Source organism: Myotis lucifugus, unplaced genomic scaffold, assembly GCF_000147115.1.
Source record: "Myotis lucifugus unplaced genomic scaffold, Myoluc2.0 scaffold_69, whole genome shotgun sequence".
NCBI lineage: Eukaryota > Metazoa > Chordata > Mammalia > Chiroptera > Vespertilionidae > Myotis > Myotis lucifugus.
The window spans coordinates 4,290,059-4,311,441 of record NW_005871117.1 but is presented as its reverse complement, the minus strand read 5'-3'; the positions used below and the strand labels follow the sequence as shown (position 1 = coordinate 4,311,441).

The 21,383-nt window shown below is 39.1% G+C and overlaps 1 protein-coding gene across 5 annotated transcripts in view; it reads left to right on the top strand.

Annotated features, from left to right (window-relative positions):
• MCU (mitochondrial calcium uniporter) overlaps nucleotides 1–21,383 on the top strand; it is a 183,554-nt gene that overhangs the window by 156,205 nt on the left and 5,966 nt on the right. For 4 of the 5 annotated variants that reach the window (XR_001348533.1, XM_006090275.3, XM_023755123.1 and 1 more), the window contains 5 exons: nucleotides 5,061–5,231; nucleotides 6,321–6,425; nucleotides 8,800–8,960; nucleotides 10,485–10,688; nucleotides 20,647–20,763. Coding sequence is in view for 4 of the 5 variants with exons in the window: in XM_006090275.3 (XP_006090337.1) it covers nucleotides 5,061–5,231; nucleotides 6,321–6,425; nucleotides 8,800–8,960; nucleotides 10,485–10,688; nucleotides 20,647–20,763 (758 nt within the window). In the remaining variant the exon portion in view is untranslated. The remainder of the gene's footprint in view (nucleotides 1–5,060; nucleotides 5,232–6,320; nucleotides 6,426–8,799; nucleotides 8,961–10,484; nucleotides 10,689–20,646; nucleotides 20,764–21,383) is intronic. The other variant, XM_023755124.1, reaches the window with a different exon arrangement.

Sequence of the window (21,383 nt, the reverse complement as noted above, 5' to 3'; positions counted from 1 at the left end):
AGACCAGGATTTTAAAGTAGTTATTATAAATATGATCCTTTTATTCAGAGGATAGAAAGAAAACATAAGCATAACATGAAGAGAAATAGAAGATATAAAAATAAAATAAGTGGAACTTCTAGAGATGAAAAATATGTCTGAAGTGAAAAACAGTGCAGATGGAATTGACAGCAGATAAAACACTACTGAAGAAAAGGTCAGTGACATTGAAGCTCATGACAATTAAAACTATCCAAAATGAAGCTGAGAGGGGAAAAACAAAAACAAAAATATGAAGAGCACCTCGGTGCCCTGTATCATAAAATTAGTTACACTAATATTAAGTATAACTAGAACCCCAAAAGAAGAAGGGTAGGAGACAGAAAAAAATATTTGAATAATGGCCAAATTCTTCCAAATTTGAAGAAATATAATGACTCACATGCAAGATAATCATAAAGAATACCATAGAAAGAAAAATTATAATAAAATTGTTTAAAACCAATGATAAAGAGAAAATATTAAAAGGAGTCAGAGTTAAAAAAGACATTGCATACAGAGAAACAAAGGTAAATATATACTCTGCAAACCAGGAGACATAGTTCTTTAGAGTGCTGAAAGGAAAAAAATATCTGTCAACGTAGAATTTTTTGCAAAATTCTCTTCAAAAACGAAGGTGAAATAAAGCCTTTTTCTGACTTGCCAAAGCTGAGAGAATTTGTTGCCAGCAACATCTGCACACCAAGAAATGTTTGAGGAAGACCTTCAAACAAACAAACAAAAATAATGCTAAATGGAAATTTGGATCAATACAAAAGGGATGAATATGTGTGTAAAAATAAAAGAGATTTTTCCTCATTTCAGAATTTCTTCAAAATATCACTTATCAAAGCAAAAATAATGTATTGTATGGCCTATAACATATAGAAATCCTATATAATAAAAGCCTAATGTGCTAAGTGTCCGGTCGTACAGTTGTCCGTTCAACCAATCAAAGCATAATATGCTAATGATATGCTAAGGCTGCTCAACCACCTCGCTATGACGACCAGTCGCTATGATGTGCACTGACCACCAGGGGGCAGTCAAATGGTTGACCAGTCGCTATGATGTGCACTGACCACCAGGGGGCAGACGCTCTGACTGGTAGGTTAGCTTGTTGCTAGGGTCTGGCCGATCGGGACTGAGCGAGATGGGCCAGACACGCCTTGAAGTCCTCCCGCAGTCCCTCCCTGGCTGGCCAACCTCCCGCATCCCTCCCCGGCCTCGATTGTGCACCAGTGGGGTCCCTCAGCCTGGCCTGCACCCTCTCGCAATCCAGGACCCCTGAGGGAGGCACATTGACTGTCAGGTAGTTCCATCTATATAATAAAAGCCTAAGCGACTGTTATGGCAGAACGACCGGAGCAACCAGTCACTATGATGCACACTGACCACCAGGGGGCAGACACTCAATGCAGGAACTGCCCCTTTGTGGTCAGTGCGCTCCCCTAGGGGGAACGCCGCTCAGCCAGAAGCCGGGCTCACAACTGTGGCAGTGGTGGCGGGAGCCTCTCTTGCCTCCACAGCAGCACTAAGGAGCAGCGAGCCAAGTGGTAAGGAGTGAGCAGGCAGGCGATAAGGAGTGAGGAGTCCCGGACTGTGAGACAGACATCTCCTGAGGGGTCCCGGGCTGCGAGAGGGCGCAGACTGGGCTGAGGGAACCTCTCCCCGCCCCCGCCCCCCAATGCACGATTTCATGCACCAGGCCTCTAGTAAAATATATGATACTACAAAGCAAGGGGAATGGAAATATATTGTTGTAGCATCCACTACACTATACCTAAAATGGCATGAAATTATTTGAAAATTAACTGTGATAAGTTAAAGGTGTATATTGTAAACCATAGAACAGGGTTCAGCAAACCAGTAAGCCAAATCCTGCTCACTGCTTATTTTTGTAGAAAAAGTTTATTGGGCCCTGGTCGATTTGGCTCAGTGGATAGAGCATCGGCCTGTGGACTGAAGGGTCCCAGGTTTGATTCTGGTCAAGGGCATGTACCTTGGTTGAGGGCGCATCCCTGGTAGGGGGTGTGCAGGAGGCAGCTGGCCAATATTTCTCTCTCATCGATGTTTCTAACTCTCTATCTCTCTCCCATCCTCTCTGTAAAAAAATCAATAAAATATATTTTTTTTAAAAAGAAAAAGTTTATTGGAACACAGCCATACCCATTTGTTTATGTGTTGCCTATGGCTGCTTTTGCACCACAGTGCAGAGTCTGTAGTTGGAACAAAGCCCAAAATATTTATTACCTAGCTCTTTACAGAAAAAGTTTTCCAACATCTGCTGTAGAGTAACTCCCCTAAAAACATGAGAAGGTATAGTTAATAAGCCATTAGTAGAGATTAAACATAATCATAAAAAATACTCAATTAACCCCTGGCCAGTGTGGCTCAGTTGAAGCATCATCCCATACACCAAAAGATGGCGGGTTTGATTCCTGGTCAGGGCGCTATTGGGTGATAGACTGATCTATGTTTCTCTCTCACATTGATGTTTCTCTCTCTCTCTTCCTTTCTATCTCTCTCCCCCTCCCTCCCTTCTTTCCTTTCTCTCTTAGATCAATTAAAAAAAAAACAACCCTCAGTTAAATCTAAAATATGGATGGCAAGAATATAGGAAAAGTAGAAGAACAGTTGGGTCAAGAAATTAAGTAGGAAGATGGTGGGTGGACTTATATCCAACTATACTTATAATTTATAAAATGCAAATAATATACACACTTTAATTGAAAGGCAGAGATGGTCAGATTGGATAAAATAGCTAGACCTAAGTATATCCTGTGTAAGGGAAACCCACATTATTTTTTAAAATATTTTTATTGATATTTTTTAAAGACAGGAAGTGAAAGGGAGGGAGATCTCCCTACTGGGGATCAAGCCCACAACCTGGGCATGTGCCCTGACCAGGAATCGAACCTGCAGCCTTTCAGTGCATGGGATGAGCCACACTGGCCAGGGCGGAAACCCACATTAAGTATGAAGACATGGATAGGTTAAAAGTAAAATGATGATAAAATGTATGCCACAATCAATAGATGAATGGATAAATAAATTATAGTGTGTCCATACAGTTAAATACTATCAGCAATAAAAATGAATGAACTACTAATGCATACAGCAACATGAATATCAAAATCATGCTGAGAGAATGAAGCCAGGTTTTAAAAGTGTGTATATAATATATGATTCTAGTGTTATGAAACTCTAGAAAAATACGGTGACAGAAATCAAAACTGGTTGCCCAGAGATTAACTGGGATGGGGCTCAAGGGAATTTTTATTATTGTGTCAAAACTCATCAAACATTCATTTAAAATAAGTGTATTTTTTTTAATTTATAAGCTATGCCTTAATAAAGGTTGCTTTAAAATTTAAGTCCTGAAAGAATTTAGAATGAGGCTTTTGTATACGTTGTAGACCTTATAAATTACTAGATAGGTAAGAAAATAAGGTGTAAATGACTATGGAAACTTTGATGCATTTGGGATCTCCAGAACTTTAATCTACATACATTTCCTCTCAACTCATCAATTTCGAGGGATATGAATCCTTAGAAACATTATAGAATGTACCTTTTGATTCTTAAAAAAAAGCAAACGAGACAATGATATCACTATGTATCAATCAGTGTGCTAAGTGTTTTAATTGGTTTATTTTATTTACTAGAGGCCCAGTGCACATAATTTGTGCACTCGGGGGGTGAGGGGGGTTGTCCCCTCAGCCCAGCCTGAACCCTCTCACAGTCCAGGAGCCCTCGGGGGATGTCTGACTGATGGCTTAGGCCCGCTCCCCACGGGCCTAAGCCATCAGTCGACATCCTTAGCATTGCCACAGAGGCGGGAGAGGCTCCCGCCACCGCCGCTGCGCTCACCAGCTGTGAGCCCAGCTTCTGACTGAGCGGCGCTCCCCCTATGGGAGCTCACTGACCACCAGGGGGCAGCTCCTGCATTGAGTGTCTGCCCCCTGGTGGTCAGTGTGCATCATAGCGACTGGTTGTTCCACCGTTTGGTCGATTTGCATATTAGCCTTTTATTATATAGGATTCCTTATAACAACTCTATCAGTTAGGGATTAAACCCAGCTTATATATGAAAAAGTGAGGATCAGAGAAGTTATATAATATGTCCAAAGTTAACAGCCAGAATTCCAGCCCAGATTTGACTCTGAAACCTGTTTTCCTTCCTTGGTGCTAACTTATCTTTAAATACTTGGTTGCATATATATACTGGTTCAAAATTAATTTATTTTTAAAAATTCATTTGAAAATTACTTTGAGTTATTTTGACATTTGTTTTAATGACAGGCTCTGCAAATCAAGAGTAGTGAGGAAAAAGATAAGGAAATAAGGAATTCTGTGCAATACTAATGTAGAAAATCCTTCCAGTTGTATAGCTTATAATAATATCTTCTTTATTAACTTTTTGTTAGAAAATGCCAAATAGTTCATCTTTGGCTTCTCACTAACCTCAGGAAGATGTTCAGGAGAATATAAAAAAAACTGTTTTTTATTATTTCATAATATGTCCATGTTGTGTAAGAGAATGATTACTTATCAAGTACCTTGGATATAATATTGTACTATAAATATGGGTTGTATCCTTGAGCAAGAATCTCCCTTATTGGTGTACTTTAAAATATTATTAATTCCCCAGGGCTTCTTGAAAGCTCTGGCTCCCAAGAGCCACCTCCTACAGGTTATGGAGTCAGCTAGCAATCTCTGACTACTTCATAAAATCTTAATAAACGGAACCAGGTAAAGTTCTTCAGCAATACCAAGAACTTTACCTCAAATTCCTGAGAAAGCTTTTCCTTGATCCACTTAGAAGATAATCCTTTGCATGTTTCTATTTTTCTGAAAAGTGAGTTGTGTGATTCTAATTCCCAGAATAACTGTCAACTAAAGCTAAAGGACATATCCTTAAACCTTTGAAAACATTTTAAACCACACTGATAATAACAGATCCCATATAAGAATGGTAAGAATATAGCTGTAACATAATGAATCTAACTTTCATATGATTGGGGATCTTTTTCATTCAGATGTGACAGTGGTGTATCAAAATGGGTTGCCTGTGATATCTGTGAGGCTACCATCCCGGCGTGAACGCTGCCAATTCACACTCAAACCTATCTCAGACTCTGTTGGTGTGTTTTTACGACAACTACAAGAAGAGGATCGGGGAATTGACCGAGTTGCAATCTACTCACCAGGTACAGTCACCTTCATTATTAATTCCCACCCATCCATTCCCCCCCCGCCACACACACACACACACAGGTTTCTGCAAAAGAATCTCTTACTCTTAACTTTCTTTGCTTAGCAAATGTCAGCAGGAGAGAAAGTGGTTCTCAGAATATAACTATTCAGTTTTAACAAATATATATACACAGGGAATCTCATTCAAAAGCACCTCACATATAATGCTGTGGGCACTGTATATTATTAAGACCTTTCATCATTGCCTTAGGCGTAGAATAAATTTTTCCAGTGGTTGAGTCCTCATCTCTGGAGATATGAAATATTAGGACTTCTTTTTAGATTTTCTTATGTCTTTCACATAAAGACTTACCAAAATAAAAACATGTATACTCGAAAAGAATATAAAATAAGGCACCAAAAATTCCCATTTGACATGACACCCATTTTACTTATTTATTTTTAAGTGCTTTGCATATTTTCCTAATTTTTACTTTAAAACATTTTAAATCCACATTAGTACAATAAGTACCCACTTAGCCTTCACTTGAATTCACCAGTTATTAACAATTTGCCACATTTCTATGCTATAAATATTTTAGATATACTTAATACTCAATTCATGTAGTAGTATAACTAGTAGACCAGCTTGGTGTGTTTGGCTAGCCCTAGCATTCATCCCTAACGAATTATTGGCATCTAATCAGTGACCACACTGAAAAGTACCACATAATGGAAAATGTTGTTTTTTTACTCACCCACCTTCCATCATAGACAAATATAAGACGGCCGTGCAGCTCTCCCAGTGACCCTAGATTTCCAACTGACACCTATAGATCTATATAATTATTTCACTTTCATAAAATTCTCCCAGAAAAATATGTTGTTAAATCTTCACAGGCTTGAGGCCATGAAAACAAAAAGTCTCAGATAATAGTATAAGCTTTGTTTAGCATAGACTTAGGGATGAGGCAAAAAGTTAACTAAAATTAAGAGAGACATCATTCTTAAAATCTATTTTGAGGATTACTTTTTCATGACCATTCTTAAATAATTATGGACATACGACAAGTTTACATTTTCACATTAAACTTTTTTCACAGATGGCGTTCGAGTTGCTGCCTCAACAGGGATAGACCTCCTTCTCCTTGATGACTTTAAGCTGGTCATTAATGACTTAACATATCATGTCCGACCACCAAAGAGAGGTAAAAAGTAACCTTGATAAGGTCAGAGGAATGAGGGAAGGGCTTTTGGAAAGAACTTAACTTTCCCCTGGATAACCTTGAGAAACAGGCAGTATTCTAAGAACACTGAAAGGTTTACATGCAGGCTCTGTTTCAGTTGAAGAACTCCTTGAGCACCTGGCACTTGGCCAGTACATTGACTAAAACTTAAATTCTACCTAAACACCAGAAAGCTTATTATCTGATATTGCCACTGTTTCACATAAATGAATGTTCTACATAACTTAAGCTCCTTCCCTCCATACAGGCTAAAAGTCATATTATTTTAACAACATTATAGAGGGGATCTTTTTAAAATAAAATAAATTATGGACTTCCCTGTGCTCTTAAACATTTGTATTGAGAATTAATCCTTTTTTTATATATAGTTCAAAGTCCCAGATCGGAGAGGGTGCAAGCTGGGCTGAGGGGACCTTCCCCCCCCCGCCCCCCCCCCTTTGTGCACGAATTTTGTGCACCGGGCCTCTAGTTATGGAATAAAAGACTTAGTATAGGAATGAAACCTTGTACAGTTGTATATGAAGCTGAAGAAGTAAGAGTTTGAAAAGGGAGCTTGGAAGATGGGAGAATAGTCACCAATTTTTAAGCAATGACACAGATGGACAAATCAAAGCTTGCCAAAGAACCTGGAAATTCAGATGCATTCAACCATTAGGATAAGGAGGATTAGCAAAAGAGAGCTGATAGAGAAATCCCGAGGGACGCTGCCACCTCACTGTGAAATTCTAGACAAGTTACTGCTTTCTAGAGTGCAGTTTCCTCTTCTGGTAACTGGAAAGTGTAAAGCTGTGTGCAAATGTGAGCTGCAACTTTAATGAAAGAAGACCCTGTTGACATAGATGACTTCTAGAGTTCAAAGTGTGCAAGACTCGCCCTAGCTGGTTTGGCTCGGTGGATAGAGCATTGGCCTGCGAACTGGAGGGTCCCAGGTTTGATTCTGGTCAAGGGCATGTACCTTGGTTGCGGGCACATCCCCAGTAGGGGGTGTGCAGGAGGCAGCTAGCTGATCGATGTTTCTCTCTCATCGGTGTTTCTAACTCTCTATATCTCTCTCCCTTCCTCTCTGTAAAAAAATCAATAAAATATATTAAATATATATTTTTTTAAAAAAAAAAAAACAAAGTGTGCAAGACTCTATGCTCATCCCATTTTACTATTTCAGCTCTTCTCTAATCCAATTTGCTACCCTTATTTGAATTTTTATTAATTGACTTTCTGTGATAACTCTACTAAAGGATGTTTTGAAGAGTATTTCATAGGTAACAGTATGGTAGTTACCAGAGAGAAGGGGGTGGGGAGGTAGTAAAGGATAAAGGGGCCAAATATATGGTGACGGAAGATTATTTGACTTTGGGTGGTGGGCACACAATGCTATATATAGATCATGTATCACAGAAATGAATACTTGAAACTTATATGATCCTATGAACCAGTGTCACCCTGATAAATTTAATAAATATTCTTTTTTTAATATATAACTAATTCTGATTGTAGTTTATTTTTATTTAGAAAAGGGATGAACTTAACAAAATGTCACAATAAAGCTAATATTCTAAAACAAAAGCTTTATTTGTAGTGCTTTAAAAAATGGCAGCTGAAATCAGCTGGAATTTTTATTAGGTTCTCACAACATAATTTTTAGATTTCTGGAAACACATCCTACTCACAGAAGAGGATAATGAATCAAATAATTTAATCTTTTACCCTTTCAATCATTCTTATAACTTCATCCCCTTTAGAGCATGATATTGAGGTCCATACAGCTATTCTGTGTCTTTTCCCAACAGGAATAAATAAAAGTTGTATGCTAGGGGGAAGATGTATGGGAGCTAAGATTATTAGAATAATGATATTTTTATTTATACCTTTGTATGAGCAAATTTGAAATACTTTAGTTTTTCTTCAGATAATACTAAAGGGGGAAAATCATCAATTAAAATGGCAAGGCCATAGATAAATTATAATCAGCATTTTAATAAGCATAAGATTGATTCTAAACCTCTCTTCTTGTTTTTAACATACTGTCTTCATTTTTTATTTTTATCTAATGAAGATTATTATTATTCTTTGTAGCCTCATATGTAGCATTTAAACTTCTAAAAATATGGTGAACGTTGGTTTCAAAATTTTCAAGTTGCCCAAATATGAATATACTTTCTATGATTTGTAGATACCTCCTTTTTTAAAAAAAGAAATATTACTTTCCTTCAGTTTCACATTGAAAGTGAGATCCCTATTGTGGATGAATCTGCCTGTTCTCGTTGTCTAGTAGCCCCAGGAATAGCAGCTCTTCACTAAGGCATACATTTTTTTAAAAAGTAACTTTTCCTTCCAGACCTCTTAAGCCATGAAAATGCAGCAACGCTGAACGATGTAAAAACACTAGTCCAGCAGCTATACACTACACTGTGCATCGAGCAGCACCAGCTAAGCAAGGAGAGGGAGCTTATCGAAAGATTAGAGGATCTCAAAGAGCAACTGGCGCCCCTGGAAAAGGTACAAATTCAAACCTCAGACTTTTCTCTTCACTGATATTTTTTTCAAAGCGTATATGTTTGCTTTTTTTACCTCCATTTTAAGTTTGCTTTTTTATGTAATTGAGCTGTGTCAATCAAACTAGTCCACTCGTTTTTGGGACTGAGCCATAAAAAAGTTCCAATCAAAGCTAAGAAAGGACTTAAAAAAAATAGTTTGGAGCCTTGATCATAGACTTGAAGCTTTGAGGTCTGAATTTCTGCCCTTACCCAGATTTACCACCTTTACAACAAAGATTGGAATAACTGCTGATGAAGAAAAGTTTTGAGGAGAGTGGGTAATGATTTTAATCAAGTTAAGTATATAGAATATTCTACAGCTGTTTAGCATGATTGTGTAGACCTAATATACTATAGAAAACTATTCATATGTTTTATGGAAAGGAAATTATTAAAGTAAGCATATTAGTACATACTGTGATCCAAGTTTTAAATGTATTATGCTCATAGTTATACATATGTATGTATATGTAGAGAAAGATATGCCAGTAGAGCAGTAGGATTGTGATTGATTTTTTACACTTTTCTGAGTATTCTAGAATTAACATGTTATTCTTATTTTTTGATGATGCAAGTATTTTCATTTTAAGAAATTAGACTATAAGAGATTAACAAAGGGAACAAATACTCTTTATATTGTGCTTTTTCTGATTTCTTTAAAAATAATCAACACATATCTCAAGGTTGTTCTCATTGAACTTAAGACCATTAGAAAGCTGTGATATAGGGGTTAATGGGGGAAAAGGGGAAACATATGTAAATACTTTCAACAATAAAGATTAAAAACAAGAAAGTTGTGTTAAACTAAATTTAAGAAACTGTTGTCAAGAGGGACGAGTTTTAAATTTGTTATTTTCAAAACGTAAAGCACTTTTAATGTGTCAACTATAATAAAGTAATTATCATCCTATACTGTATATTTACTATCCACCAGGAATTATGGTAAGTATTTTACCTGTATTCTGTTAATCCTCAGAGCAACTCAATACTGAAGTTAATGGTGATTTGCAATGATGGCTTAAACTCTTCCGGTCTGAATCCAGAGTCCATGCTCTGACTCACTGTGCTGGTCTGCCTACTCCCTAGTAAACCCTTTGAGTAAAAACTGATCATAGATTAAATTTTATATGTAACAGTGAGAGAACATTTGCATGCTTTCATTTCCCTCTTCTTAAAGAAAATAAACTTGTAGTTGGATGAAGAACTGTTGAAACTAACTTATTCACTCCTGTAGTTCTCCATATTTTCAGCCACTTCTAGGATGAAACATTAAACACGGTGTCCTAAATAAATATTACTCCTTTTAAATACGTTATTCAGTGAGAACTATTTAGGAAGACAAACTATATTTAATAGAACTGAGACTAACTTGTATCTTGATTATGAGTCCTGTTTCTTTAGTGAACATAGAACAGTTTAAATAAGAGTTTTATATTGATTCTATGTCAAAGTGCTTTACGATTGATCGATCATGTGTGCCCCATAGGTACGAATTGAGATTAGCAGAAAAGCTGAGAAGAGGACCACTTTGGTGCTATGGGGTGGACTTGCTTACATGGCCACACAGTTTGGCATTTTGGCCCGGCTTACCTGGTGGGAATACTCCTGGGACATTATGGAGCCTGTCACCTATTTCATCACTTATGGAAGTGCCATGGCAATGTATGCATATTTTGTAATAACACGCCAGGTAAGAATTCTTCTCCAAGTAACTTTTTATGAGATAGTAATGAAGTTTTGGTTGTCAAAGTAGTTCTCTTTTTTCTCATATTCTTTCTTTTTTGTTTTTGTTTTTAAATATGTTTTCATTGATTTCAGAGAGGAAGGGAGAAGAAGAGAGAGATAGAAACATCAATGATGAGAATCATTGATCAGCTGCCTCCTGCACACCCGCTACTAGACATTGAGCCCACAACCCGGGCATGTGCCCTGACAGGAATTGAACCATGACCTCTTGGTTCATAGGTCAGTGCTCAACCACTGAGCCATACCAGCTGGACTCTCATATTCTTTCTAAAGCCAGTTCCCTTTAAGTACTCATTTATCCTTTATACACACACACACACATACACACACACACACACACACACACACACGTAGGTGCGCATGCATGCCAGTTATGTATCAGGCACTATTTTATTTTTTAAAGTTTTTTTTTATTACATGTATACATCCTATATAATAAAAGCCTAATAAGTTAAGTGTCCAACCATTCGACCAGTCACTATGACGTGCATTGACCACCAGGGGGCAGACGCTCCGACCAATAGGTTAGCTTGCTGCTGGGGTCAGGCAGATCGGGACTGGGCGAGATGGGCTGGACACACCCTGGAGCCCTCCCTGTGCTCCCTCCCCAGCCCCAATCATGCACCAGTGGGGTCCCTCAGCCTGGCCTGCGCCCTCTCACAATCCGGGACCCCTCAGGGGATGTCGAAGAGCTGGTTTCGCCCTGATCCCCACAGGCCAGGCCAAGGGACCCCACCAGTGCATGAATCCGTGCACCAGACCTCTAATGTATATATATAAAAGCCAAGCAACCAGAACGACCAGAATGACAGGAACAACTGGTCACTGTGACATGCACTGCAGCCCTCCACTGGCCCAATCGGGGGCAGGGCCGGCTAGCTAACCTCCTGCGTCCCCTCCCCCCAGCCAGCTGGCTCCGATTGGCCCCAATCAGGGTGGGCCGGCTGGACCCCACCTGTGCACGAATTCGTGCAGTGGGCCTCTAGTCCTATCTAATAATAGACAAATATGGTAATTAACCATACCTTCACTACCATCGCCATTGGCTGATCAGCGCGATATGCAAATTAACTGCCAACAAAGATGGTGGCTAATTTGCATACTGCAGGCAGGGCGGGACACTGGGAGCCGCCATCCAGGCCCCTGTGTGCGACCCCAGGAGCCGCCAGAAAGCCAGGCCGCAGGCAAGGCGGCCCCCCGGGACCCAGGAGTCGCCTTGCCTGCGGCCCGTGATCGTGATCGTGATCGGAAAGCCGGGCTGCAGGCAAGGCAGCCCCCCGGGACCCAGGAGCCCGTCGGCGAGGTCTGCAGGAGAAGCAGCAATCAAGCTATGAGGGGGAGGGGGGGCGGAAGGAGCTACAGGAGCAGCTCTGGCTGGAGACTGAAGACTCCGGCTGGAGTGAGGAGCAAAGACTGAAGGCTCCAGCCGCAGCGAATACTGTGTCCAGAGCGAAGATGGAAGGCAGTGGCCAGTGTGAAGGTCTGGGTCCTGGGTGCCAGAGGAAAACTGGTGCTGGCAGCCAGGGGAAAGAGGGCCTATTGCACGAATCTTCGTGCAACGGGCCTCTAGTATATATATATTTTGAGGTAGAGGGAGAAGGATAGAGAGATAGAAACATCATTGATTGGCTGCCTCCTACATACCCCTACTGGGGATCGAGCCCATAACCCAGGCATGTGCCCTGACAGGAATTGAACCAGCGACCTCTTGGTTCATGAGTTGATGCTCAACCACTGAGCCACATCAGCTGGGCATCAGGCACTATTTTAGATGCTAAAGAGACAGATATAAGATATGGCTTCTGCCATCATGAAGCTCACAGACTATAAAAAGAGCCATATAAACCATTAAATTCGGAAAAATATATTACAGTAAGTTATAGAATAAGAGAACAAGTGAGAAGAGTGGCCAGTGGTAGGATAACTTGTTCAGCTAAGTTGGTTGGCTTTTTATGTTACTGTGTAATTAATTTAACGGTCAGATGGAGTAGTCCCAAGCTTTTGGTTTTTGTTAAATTCTTGGAATGGAGAATTGGTGATACCTAAACAAATAGTTAAACTAGCCCAGCCAGCGTGGCTCAGTGGTTGAATGTCGACCTACGACGGTTCAATTCCTGGTTCGATTCCCAATCAGGGCACATGCCCAGGTTTTCGGGCTCCATCCCCAGTGTGGGGCGCGCAGGAGGCATTTGATCAATGATTCTCATTATTGATGTTTCTATCTCTTTTCCCTCTCTGAAATCAATACAAAAAAAATATTTTCAAATAGTTAAACTAAACTCTGGGCTACTTTTCAGTATGTTAAGTGAATACGTGGGGGTTTTTGTTACTGTTTTTACTTCATGGAAGAGAGGCAAAAATTAGATATCTAATCATTTTATACTCTTGGTCTATTCTTTATCAACCAAGGCTCATTTATTACTTATCAGTAGCTATTAAAGACACTGTTTGAATTGGTGGAATTTTTTTCTTTGAAATAACAGAAGCTCATTTCATATTTTCTCTCATTAAATAACTGTACTTACTTCAAATTCAACCTGCAATACTTTATTTTCTTATGAAGCCAATGAAATAGTCATTAATTATTAATAACACTGTCTCCTTAATAAATAGCTAATTGTCACTCCTTAAGTAAATATCAGTAGATAGAACTAATTTTTGTTGCCAGTGATTTTTTTTTTTTTTTGGAACTTGGAAATTTATAGTGTCACTTTAGGAAGTATGAAGGATTTATTATCACTTATTATATATGTGATACCACCACAGATCCAACCTCCCTTAATAAAAAAGAAACATTTGAAATAGCTGAGACATGTTTCTATTTCCTTAGGAAACAGAAGAAACCTAAGAATTGTTTATCTTATATTTTTAATGGCTGCTATAAACTATTGGCATTTTTCTTCTGTTGTTGTTAGACCAGTGGTCATGGGCCTGTTTATGTGTAGAAAAATGAAAGCCCAAGAGTATTATTTAGCCTTTTTGTCCTCCTAAACTTGTCTGTAGAGAAGAGAGATGGTAAACCGTTCATGTCTGCCATTGTTCGCTCAGAGTCTCCAGCACCTAGTTCCATGTCTGGCTCATACTACTCACTCTTGAACAGAACTTAACAGCCAGAAAAATGTATCTAATCACAGCTCTGGACAGGGCTTGCATATGTCTGTCTGTCTATGTGTGGGTCTTTCCCTCTCCCCTCACTCATCTTCCCTCTTCCCTCTTCTCTCTCTCTCCCCCTTAGATACATACCCCTTTAATGGGTTCTTTTTATGTGTTTATTGATTGAAGTCCAGACCCCTTAGCCTGCTATTGCCTTTGCTGTTGCTTTCTGTCTTTTCCAAATGTCTATCAACCCCGCTGTGTATGTACTGTGTTCTAAAAAAATCAAATTATATTCTTTATTTCCCCGCAAATACCCTGAGTTGTTTAAACCCTCATTCCTTACTTCACACATTCTATCAACTGAAAAAGTTCTCTCTGTTGATCTCTACCTGTCATATTTCAAGATCTACTTAACTGCCTATCTTTCATGAACCTTTGCCCTACAGCCAACTTCAAATTCTTCAGAATTCCTATAAGCACATTGTGCCTCTCATTTCACTCATCCTGTGCTATCTTGTATTATAATTGTTCATATACAATGTCTTTTCCCTCCTACTGGACTATGATATCTTTTGAGGCTTGGCATTTAGTTTTTTTAATTTTTATTGCCTAACACTGTGCTTATATCTTTAATAGCCTATCTGCCATACTAGTTAAATGCTATACTAGTACTTCTGTGATTCCAAAGCATTTTTGCTGCCCCCAAGTGACAAATTGCAAAATAGCAGTAGTAAATAATATTGTCATTTGTGACTAAGAAAACTTGACCAAATAAAATACAGATTCTCAAGTTAAATATCCATATTCACAGTTAACATCCATGAAGCAAAATGTTTGTTCAACATCATTTAAATTCTTCTAAACTCTTGTTACAATGAGATGCTGCATTTGTATTCCAATAGTATATTAAGTTCCCAAGAATCTTTATAAAATGACAAGCTCCTTTAATTTATAAAATCAAGTGGAATATTGAATTTTACTGACTAATATTTCAGTGAAACCTGTCTCCATTTCTGTTATGGAAAAAAGAAGCCTAACCATTAGAATTGCCATTCTGGGCTACTTCAGCATGCATGTGGACTGCCCATCTAACACCCTGCATTTTCTTTCTTTCTTTATTTTGAAGCGAGAGGGAGAGGGAGAGGGGAAAGAGAGAGAAACATCAATTTGTTGTTCCACTTATTTATGCAGTCATTGGTTGATTCTTGTATATGCCCTAACTGGGAATTGAACCCACAATCTTAGCTTGTCAGGACAACACTCTAACCAACTGAACTACCCAGCCAGGGTGCCCATGCATTTTCATCAAAGGGGATATTGCCTCCAAGAGGAAGAAAATTGGTTCTTGAGGAGTAAAACATCTTAGATGTTTATAATATATCAATAAATATGCAGTGTATTTGTGGTTAAACCTTTTTGGGAATGAGGGTAATCAGGAAAAAAAAAATACCTGAAAAGGCTACTTAGGGGGACAATAATGAAAAAAGAAAAGTAGCTTTTAATACCCTTGTCATCTCTTTTTCAACAACTGTCATTTATATTCTACTCCAGCAAACCACTTCAATGACTGTTCAGGACCTTCTTTCCTTGAACTGCCCTACTTATATACCAACTTCTGACCACAATTTATTTTCTTTCTAGCCCTTTAGTTCACTCACTTTCTCCTTTGACTTCATCCAGATCTTTAGGCTTCTGATAGCTCTCTCTCTTAATTTTTTACTATCACCTTCCTCATGTGTTGCTTTCTTTTCTATCAAACTTAGATCATATTGCCCTTCTCTTCTTAGTATTTTACAATCCTTACCCCATTGTCTTTCCACCATAGGTACTCTATAAATTCCTAATCTTAGCCATTTATCCTATATCCAGACTACTGCACATGGCTAGAGAAAAATCATAAATAGTGTGCAATAGGCCACTGCTTAGATTTTCTTCCCCGATACTCCCACAGTATTTATTCTAAGACTTTACATTAAACTCCCCATGTCACCCTTCACCTTGCCTCCTACTTATAGGAAATTCAGATAACAAATATAAGCTTTCTAATTCCTAAATTTGTATGTTTAACAATATTTGTACTTACTGTCATCCTATTTCCTTCAAACTCAAATAAGAGATATCATTTCCCTGTTCAGGGCTAGCTCCTCCACCTGTTTTTAGCCCCACTCTCCACCCCTACTTCTAGTATCTTACTCTGGTTTATTGTTTGTGTTCCCTGTGTTATCAACCATCTTCCTCTCTGAATTTCTTCCCAAGCTGTCTGCATCTCTTCTCACTAATTATCAAATCATCAAATTTCTAAAATAGAGTCTAGAACATAGTTGCTTAGTAAATGCTTGTTGCCCAAAAGAGGGAGCATAGAATAAAATTGAATAAATTTAAGTTTGTGTATATAGTTACATTCTAAGCAAAGATAGGTAAGTAACCTAGTAACTGCAATTTAGATGAAAGTAAAGGGCTTTCCCTCAAGTTTTTAATCCAACAGTTATCCCTTCAGTTAGTATTTATCCATTATCTGTCATCATCAATAATTGAATATTTACTTCTACTTCTAGTATGGCATACTAGGTAATCAGACTCCCATTAGGAAAAATTAAAATAAGCAGGCAAAATGTAAAATGCATCTGACTGTGGACATGGGAGAGCCAACAAGATAGAAACAATTACCAGGCAAGGACCTGAAGAAGTAGAGTGCTGGGAAAGTGAACCTGATACTAGGTTTGCTTATTCCTCTGGAGATTTACATTAATTAAGGATGGTAAAGCTGAGAGGCCAAGAAACTGAGCCATCTTTGATAATTTAAAACAGGGGTGGGGAACATCTGGCCCACGGACCATATAAGGCCCAAGAAATCATTTGGTCTGGTCCTCCAAGGCATTGGGGGGTGTGTTAATTAAATGTTTGACCAAATATAGCAGGCTAATTTTTAAGTTGATTATTTTGTATGGCCTGCAAATGATGTTATAAATATCCAAATGGCCCTTGGCAGAATAAAGGTTCCCCACCCCTGATCTAAAGGATCAAAGCCATAGAAATTGGTGTCCAGGGATCACTAAAGTAGGTTCTCTCAGAGACTGTAGCTCATCTTCAGTCATTTCAATCCCAAAATTAGATTGAAGTAGTCCTAGAATTCTAGTCACTCCAGAATGCTAATGCTCACAAGTTCTAGGCAGAAGCAAACAAATCATCCCTGAGCAGAGAAGTCAAGAAAAAGAAAAGCTGTAAAGATTGGAAAGAAAGAAAACTGATGTGATTAATAGATTTATACATTAAAAAAATACAAAAACATCTACACTAATAAAAGACAAACATGCAAATTGACCATACCTTCGCTATGCCTTAAGCCACGCCCACCAGCCAATCAGAGCAACTATATGCAAATTAACCCAACCAAGATGGCGGCCAGCAGCCATGGAGCTGGAGCAAGCAGGAGGCTTGGTTACCACAGTGATGGAGGAAGCCAAGCTTCCTGTCTGCCGAGGCTGGCTCTGAGCTCCACTCAAGGCAACAAAGTTTCAATTATAGAAGATAAATAAACCCCAGATACCTGCTTTCAGCTGGCCTTGGCCACGGAGCTGGAGCGAGCAGGAGGCTTGGGTAGCCCCTGGCGATGGAGGAAGCCAAGCTTCCCGCCCCGCCTGGCCGGCTCTGAGCTCCACTCAAGGCTACAAAGTTTCAATTATAGAAGGTAAATAAATCCCAGAATAAAAAAGAAAAAGAAAAAAAGGAGAGGCTGGGAGCTTCCATCACCGGGGGTCTTGGCCAGCCTGAAAACAGCCCTCAACCCCTCACCCAGGCTGGCCAAACCTCCATGGGGTGAGGATCCCCGCTGGGGGGTGGAGGGGGCTTGATCAGCCTGCAAACAGCCATCAGCCCCTCACCCAGGCTGGCCAGGCACCCCAGCGGAACCCCCACCCTGATCCGGGACACCCTTCAGGGCAAACCAGCTGGCCCCCACCCATGCACCAGGCCTCTATCCTATATAATAAAAGGGTAATATGCAAATTGACCCTAACAGCAGAATGACTGGGAATGACTGGTCACTATGACACACACTGACCACCAGGGGGCAGATGCTCAATGTAGGAGCTGTCCCTTGATGGTCAGTGTGCTCCCACAGGGGGGGCTCTGCTCAGCCACAAGCCAGGCTGATGGCTGCCAGCAGGAGGTGGCAGGAGCCTCTCCCGCCTCCTCAGCAGCACTAAGGATGTCCGACTGCAGCTTAGGTCTGCTCCCTGCTGGTAAATGGACATCCCCCGAGGGCTGCCAGGCTGCCAGAGGTATGTCTGACTGCCAGCTTGTGCCCGATCCCCCAGGGAGCGGGCCTAAGCCAGCAGGTGGACAATCTCCCAGGGGTCCCAGACTGCAAGAGGGCATAGGCTGGGCTGAGGGGACCCCCCCCCCTGAGTGCACAAATTTTTTGTACACCGGGCCTCTAGTGTAAAGATAATTGGTTAGAATCCCTAAGTGAGTTTCATAAGGTTACTGGATACAAGGTCAATATACATAAATCAGTTGCTTTACTATATGCCAGCAACAGTTAGAAAATGAAACTTTATAAAAGATGCAACTTAAAAATAAAGTATTACAGAAATGTCAATCAGTTCTATCCAAACTGATCTATTTGATTCAGTGCAATCCCAGTCAAATGCAACAGATTTGCGGATGGGGGAAGAGATTTGAATAAGCTGCTTCTAAAATATATATATGGTAATGTAAAGACTAAGAAAAGCCAGGAAACTCGTGAAGCAAAACTAGGTAAATCAATTTGTTTTATCAGATATGGAAGACTATATAGCTTTAGTTATAACACTATAGTAATTAAGATAGTGGAACAATGATAGACAAATAGTACAAAGGGATAGAAGAGAGAATGCAGAAAACAGCATAAATGAACTTTTGATTTTAAAAAGATGGCACTGCAAAGAAAGGAAAGTCTTTTTTGATAAATGGTGCAAGGATAATTGAATATCCATATTAAAAATGAACCGACCCCATCCTTATACTGTAAACAAAATTAGTTCCAGATGGATTGTAGATCTAAATATGAAAAGTAACACAATAAATAAAGCTCCTGGTAGATAATATAGAAGAATATTTCAATTACTGTGGAAAAGGAAATTATTTCTTAAGTAGAATGAAAAATGATAACCATAAAGATAAGAATGATAAATTAGACTGTTAAAATTAAAAACGTCTGTTATTAAAGCACACCATAAAAAGGGTGAACAGACTGGGAGGAGATCTTTGCAGTACATCTGGACAAAGCTGGGGCTGTGGGGGCAAAGCCCCTTGCACGAATTTCATGCATCAGGCCTCTAGTATATCTCTAAGAGAAATAAAAACATAATGTGCACACAAAAACTTGTACATGAATGTTCATAGCAGCCTTATTCATAGTAGTCAAAAAGTAGAAACAACCTGTATGTCTATTAATTGATGAATGGATGAATTGTGGTATATCCAGTCAATGGAATATTATTTGGCAATAAAAAGTAGTACTGATACATGACACAAATGGATGAACCTTGAAAAAAGCCAGACACAAAAGGCTAAATATTGAATAATTCCATTTATATGAAATGTCCAGAATATGCAAATCTATAGAGTTAGAAAGTAGATTAGTAGTTGCCTAGAACTGGAGGTGTTGAGGAAGATAGGAAGTGACTGTTAGAGTATGGGGCTTCTTTGGGGGATGATGAAAATGTTCTAAAATTTATTGTAGTAATGGTGGTGTAACTTTGTGAATATACTAAAAACCATTGAATATTATACTTTAAATGAGTGAATTGTATGGTATGTAAATTATATCTTTGTAAAGCTGTTTTTAAAAAATGAGGTAGTACTTCAGCACTCACAGTAGAATTCCTATTTAAAAAACTGGTAATACCAGCATTGACAAGGATGTAGAGTGATGGAAACTCTCATACTCTGCTGATGGGAGTATAATTGATACAATGATTTTAGAAATCTGTTTGATATCACTTCTTAAATTTGAACATATGCATAAACTATGATCTAGAATTTCTACTCATAAGTATATACCCAACAGAAGAGATAAGTCCAGAAATGTTCTTGGCAGCATTATTCATAATAGCCTAAACCTAGAAACAACTCAAAAGTCTATCAATAGTCCAATGGATAACTAAATTGTGATGTAGACATACAATAGAATATAACATAGCAAGAGAAATGAAGAGACTACAACTACATACAAAAGATGAGTCTCATAAGCATAACATTGAGTGAAAGTAGTCATATACACACTATCTAACTTCATTTTTATAAAATTCAAAGAACAGGTAAAACTAAGCTGTAGAGTTGGGGTGGGGGGAGATGCTTAAATGGAGAAGCTATAAAGAAAACCAGAAAGTAATTATCATAAAAGTCAAGATATTTATTACTTTGGGAGGAAGGAGGGTTAGTAATTGGGAAGGGGCAGGAAGGGAGCTTCTGGGTTGTTGGCAGTGTTCTATTTTTTTTTAAGCTGGTAATGATTAGCATGTTCAGTATGTGATGATTCGTTGTGATGCACATTTTTAGTTTGTGTGCTCTTCTGTGTGTGTTTCCCAATAGAAATGTTTATGAAATAATTAAATATTGAATACAACACATGTCAGCATATACTTTTTTCTGCCAAGGGCCAGATATTTAATTAACTCACCCCTAATGCTTTGGCCAGACATCCCCCACCCCTGCTTTATATGTATGCATATGTGTTGAATCTTATCAACAGTATGTAAATGATTACTTTGTGAAGATGGTATGCTAAGGACTAATAATTTAATTTCTCCTTTATTTTGCAGGAGTATGTTTATCCAGAAGCCAGAGACAGACAATACTTATTATTTTTCCATAAAGGAGCCAAAAAGACACGTTTTGATCTAGAGAAATATAATCAACTCAAGGATGCAATTGCTCAGGTAAGTTTTCAAAAATAAAATTTAATAAATTTCAGCCCCATTTTGTATGGCATTATCATTATTATTATTTTAAATCCTCATCTGAGGATATTTTCTCCATTGATTTCTAGAGAGAGTGGAAGGGAGGCAAAAGTTGGGGAGAGAAAGAGAGAGAGAGACATCAACATGAGAGAGAGACATCGATTGGTTGTCTCCCGCAACTGCTCCTACACAGGGCTGGGGAACTGCAACCGAGGTACATGCCCTTGACCAGGAATCAAAGCTGTGACCCATCCGTCTGCAGGATGACACTAACCACTGAGCAACTGGCCAGGGCTGGCATCTACACTAATAAAAGAGAAACATGGTAATTGGCGTACGACCTCTACCCTTCCCATTGGCTAATTAGCGAGATATGCAAATTAATCACCAGCCAAGATGGCGGTTAACTGTCAACAAAGATGGCGGTTAATTTGCATATGTAGGCACAATGCAGGAAGGCAAAAGGGAAAGCACAGAAGAAGCCCCCTGGCACTGACAGTGATCGGAAACCCAGGGGGGAGCTAAGAGCCGGGGGGCAGGGCAAAGGCGGCCCCCAGGGCCTCTTTCTCTTCCCCCGGCAGAGAATAGAAAAAACTCGT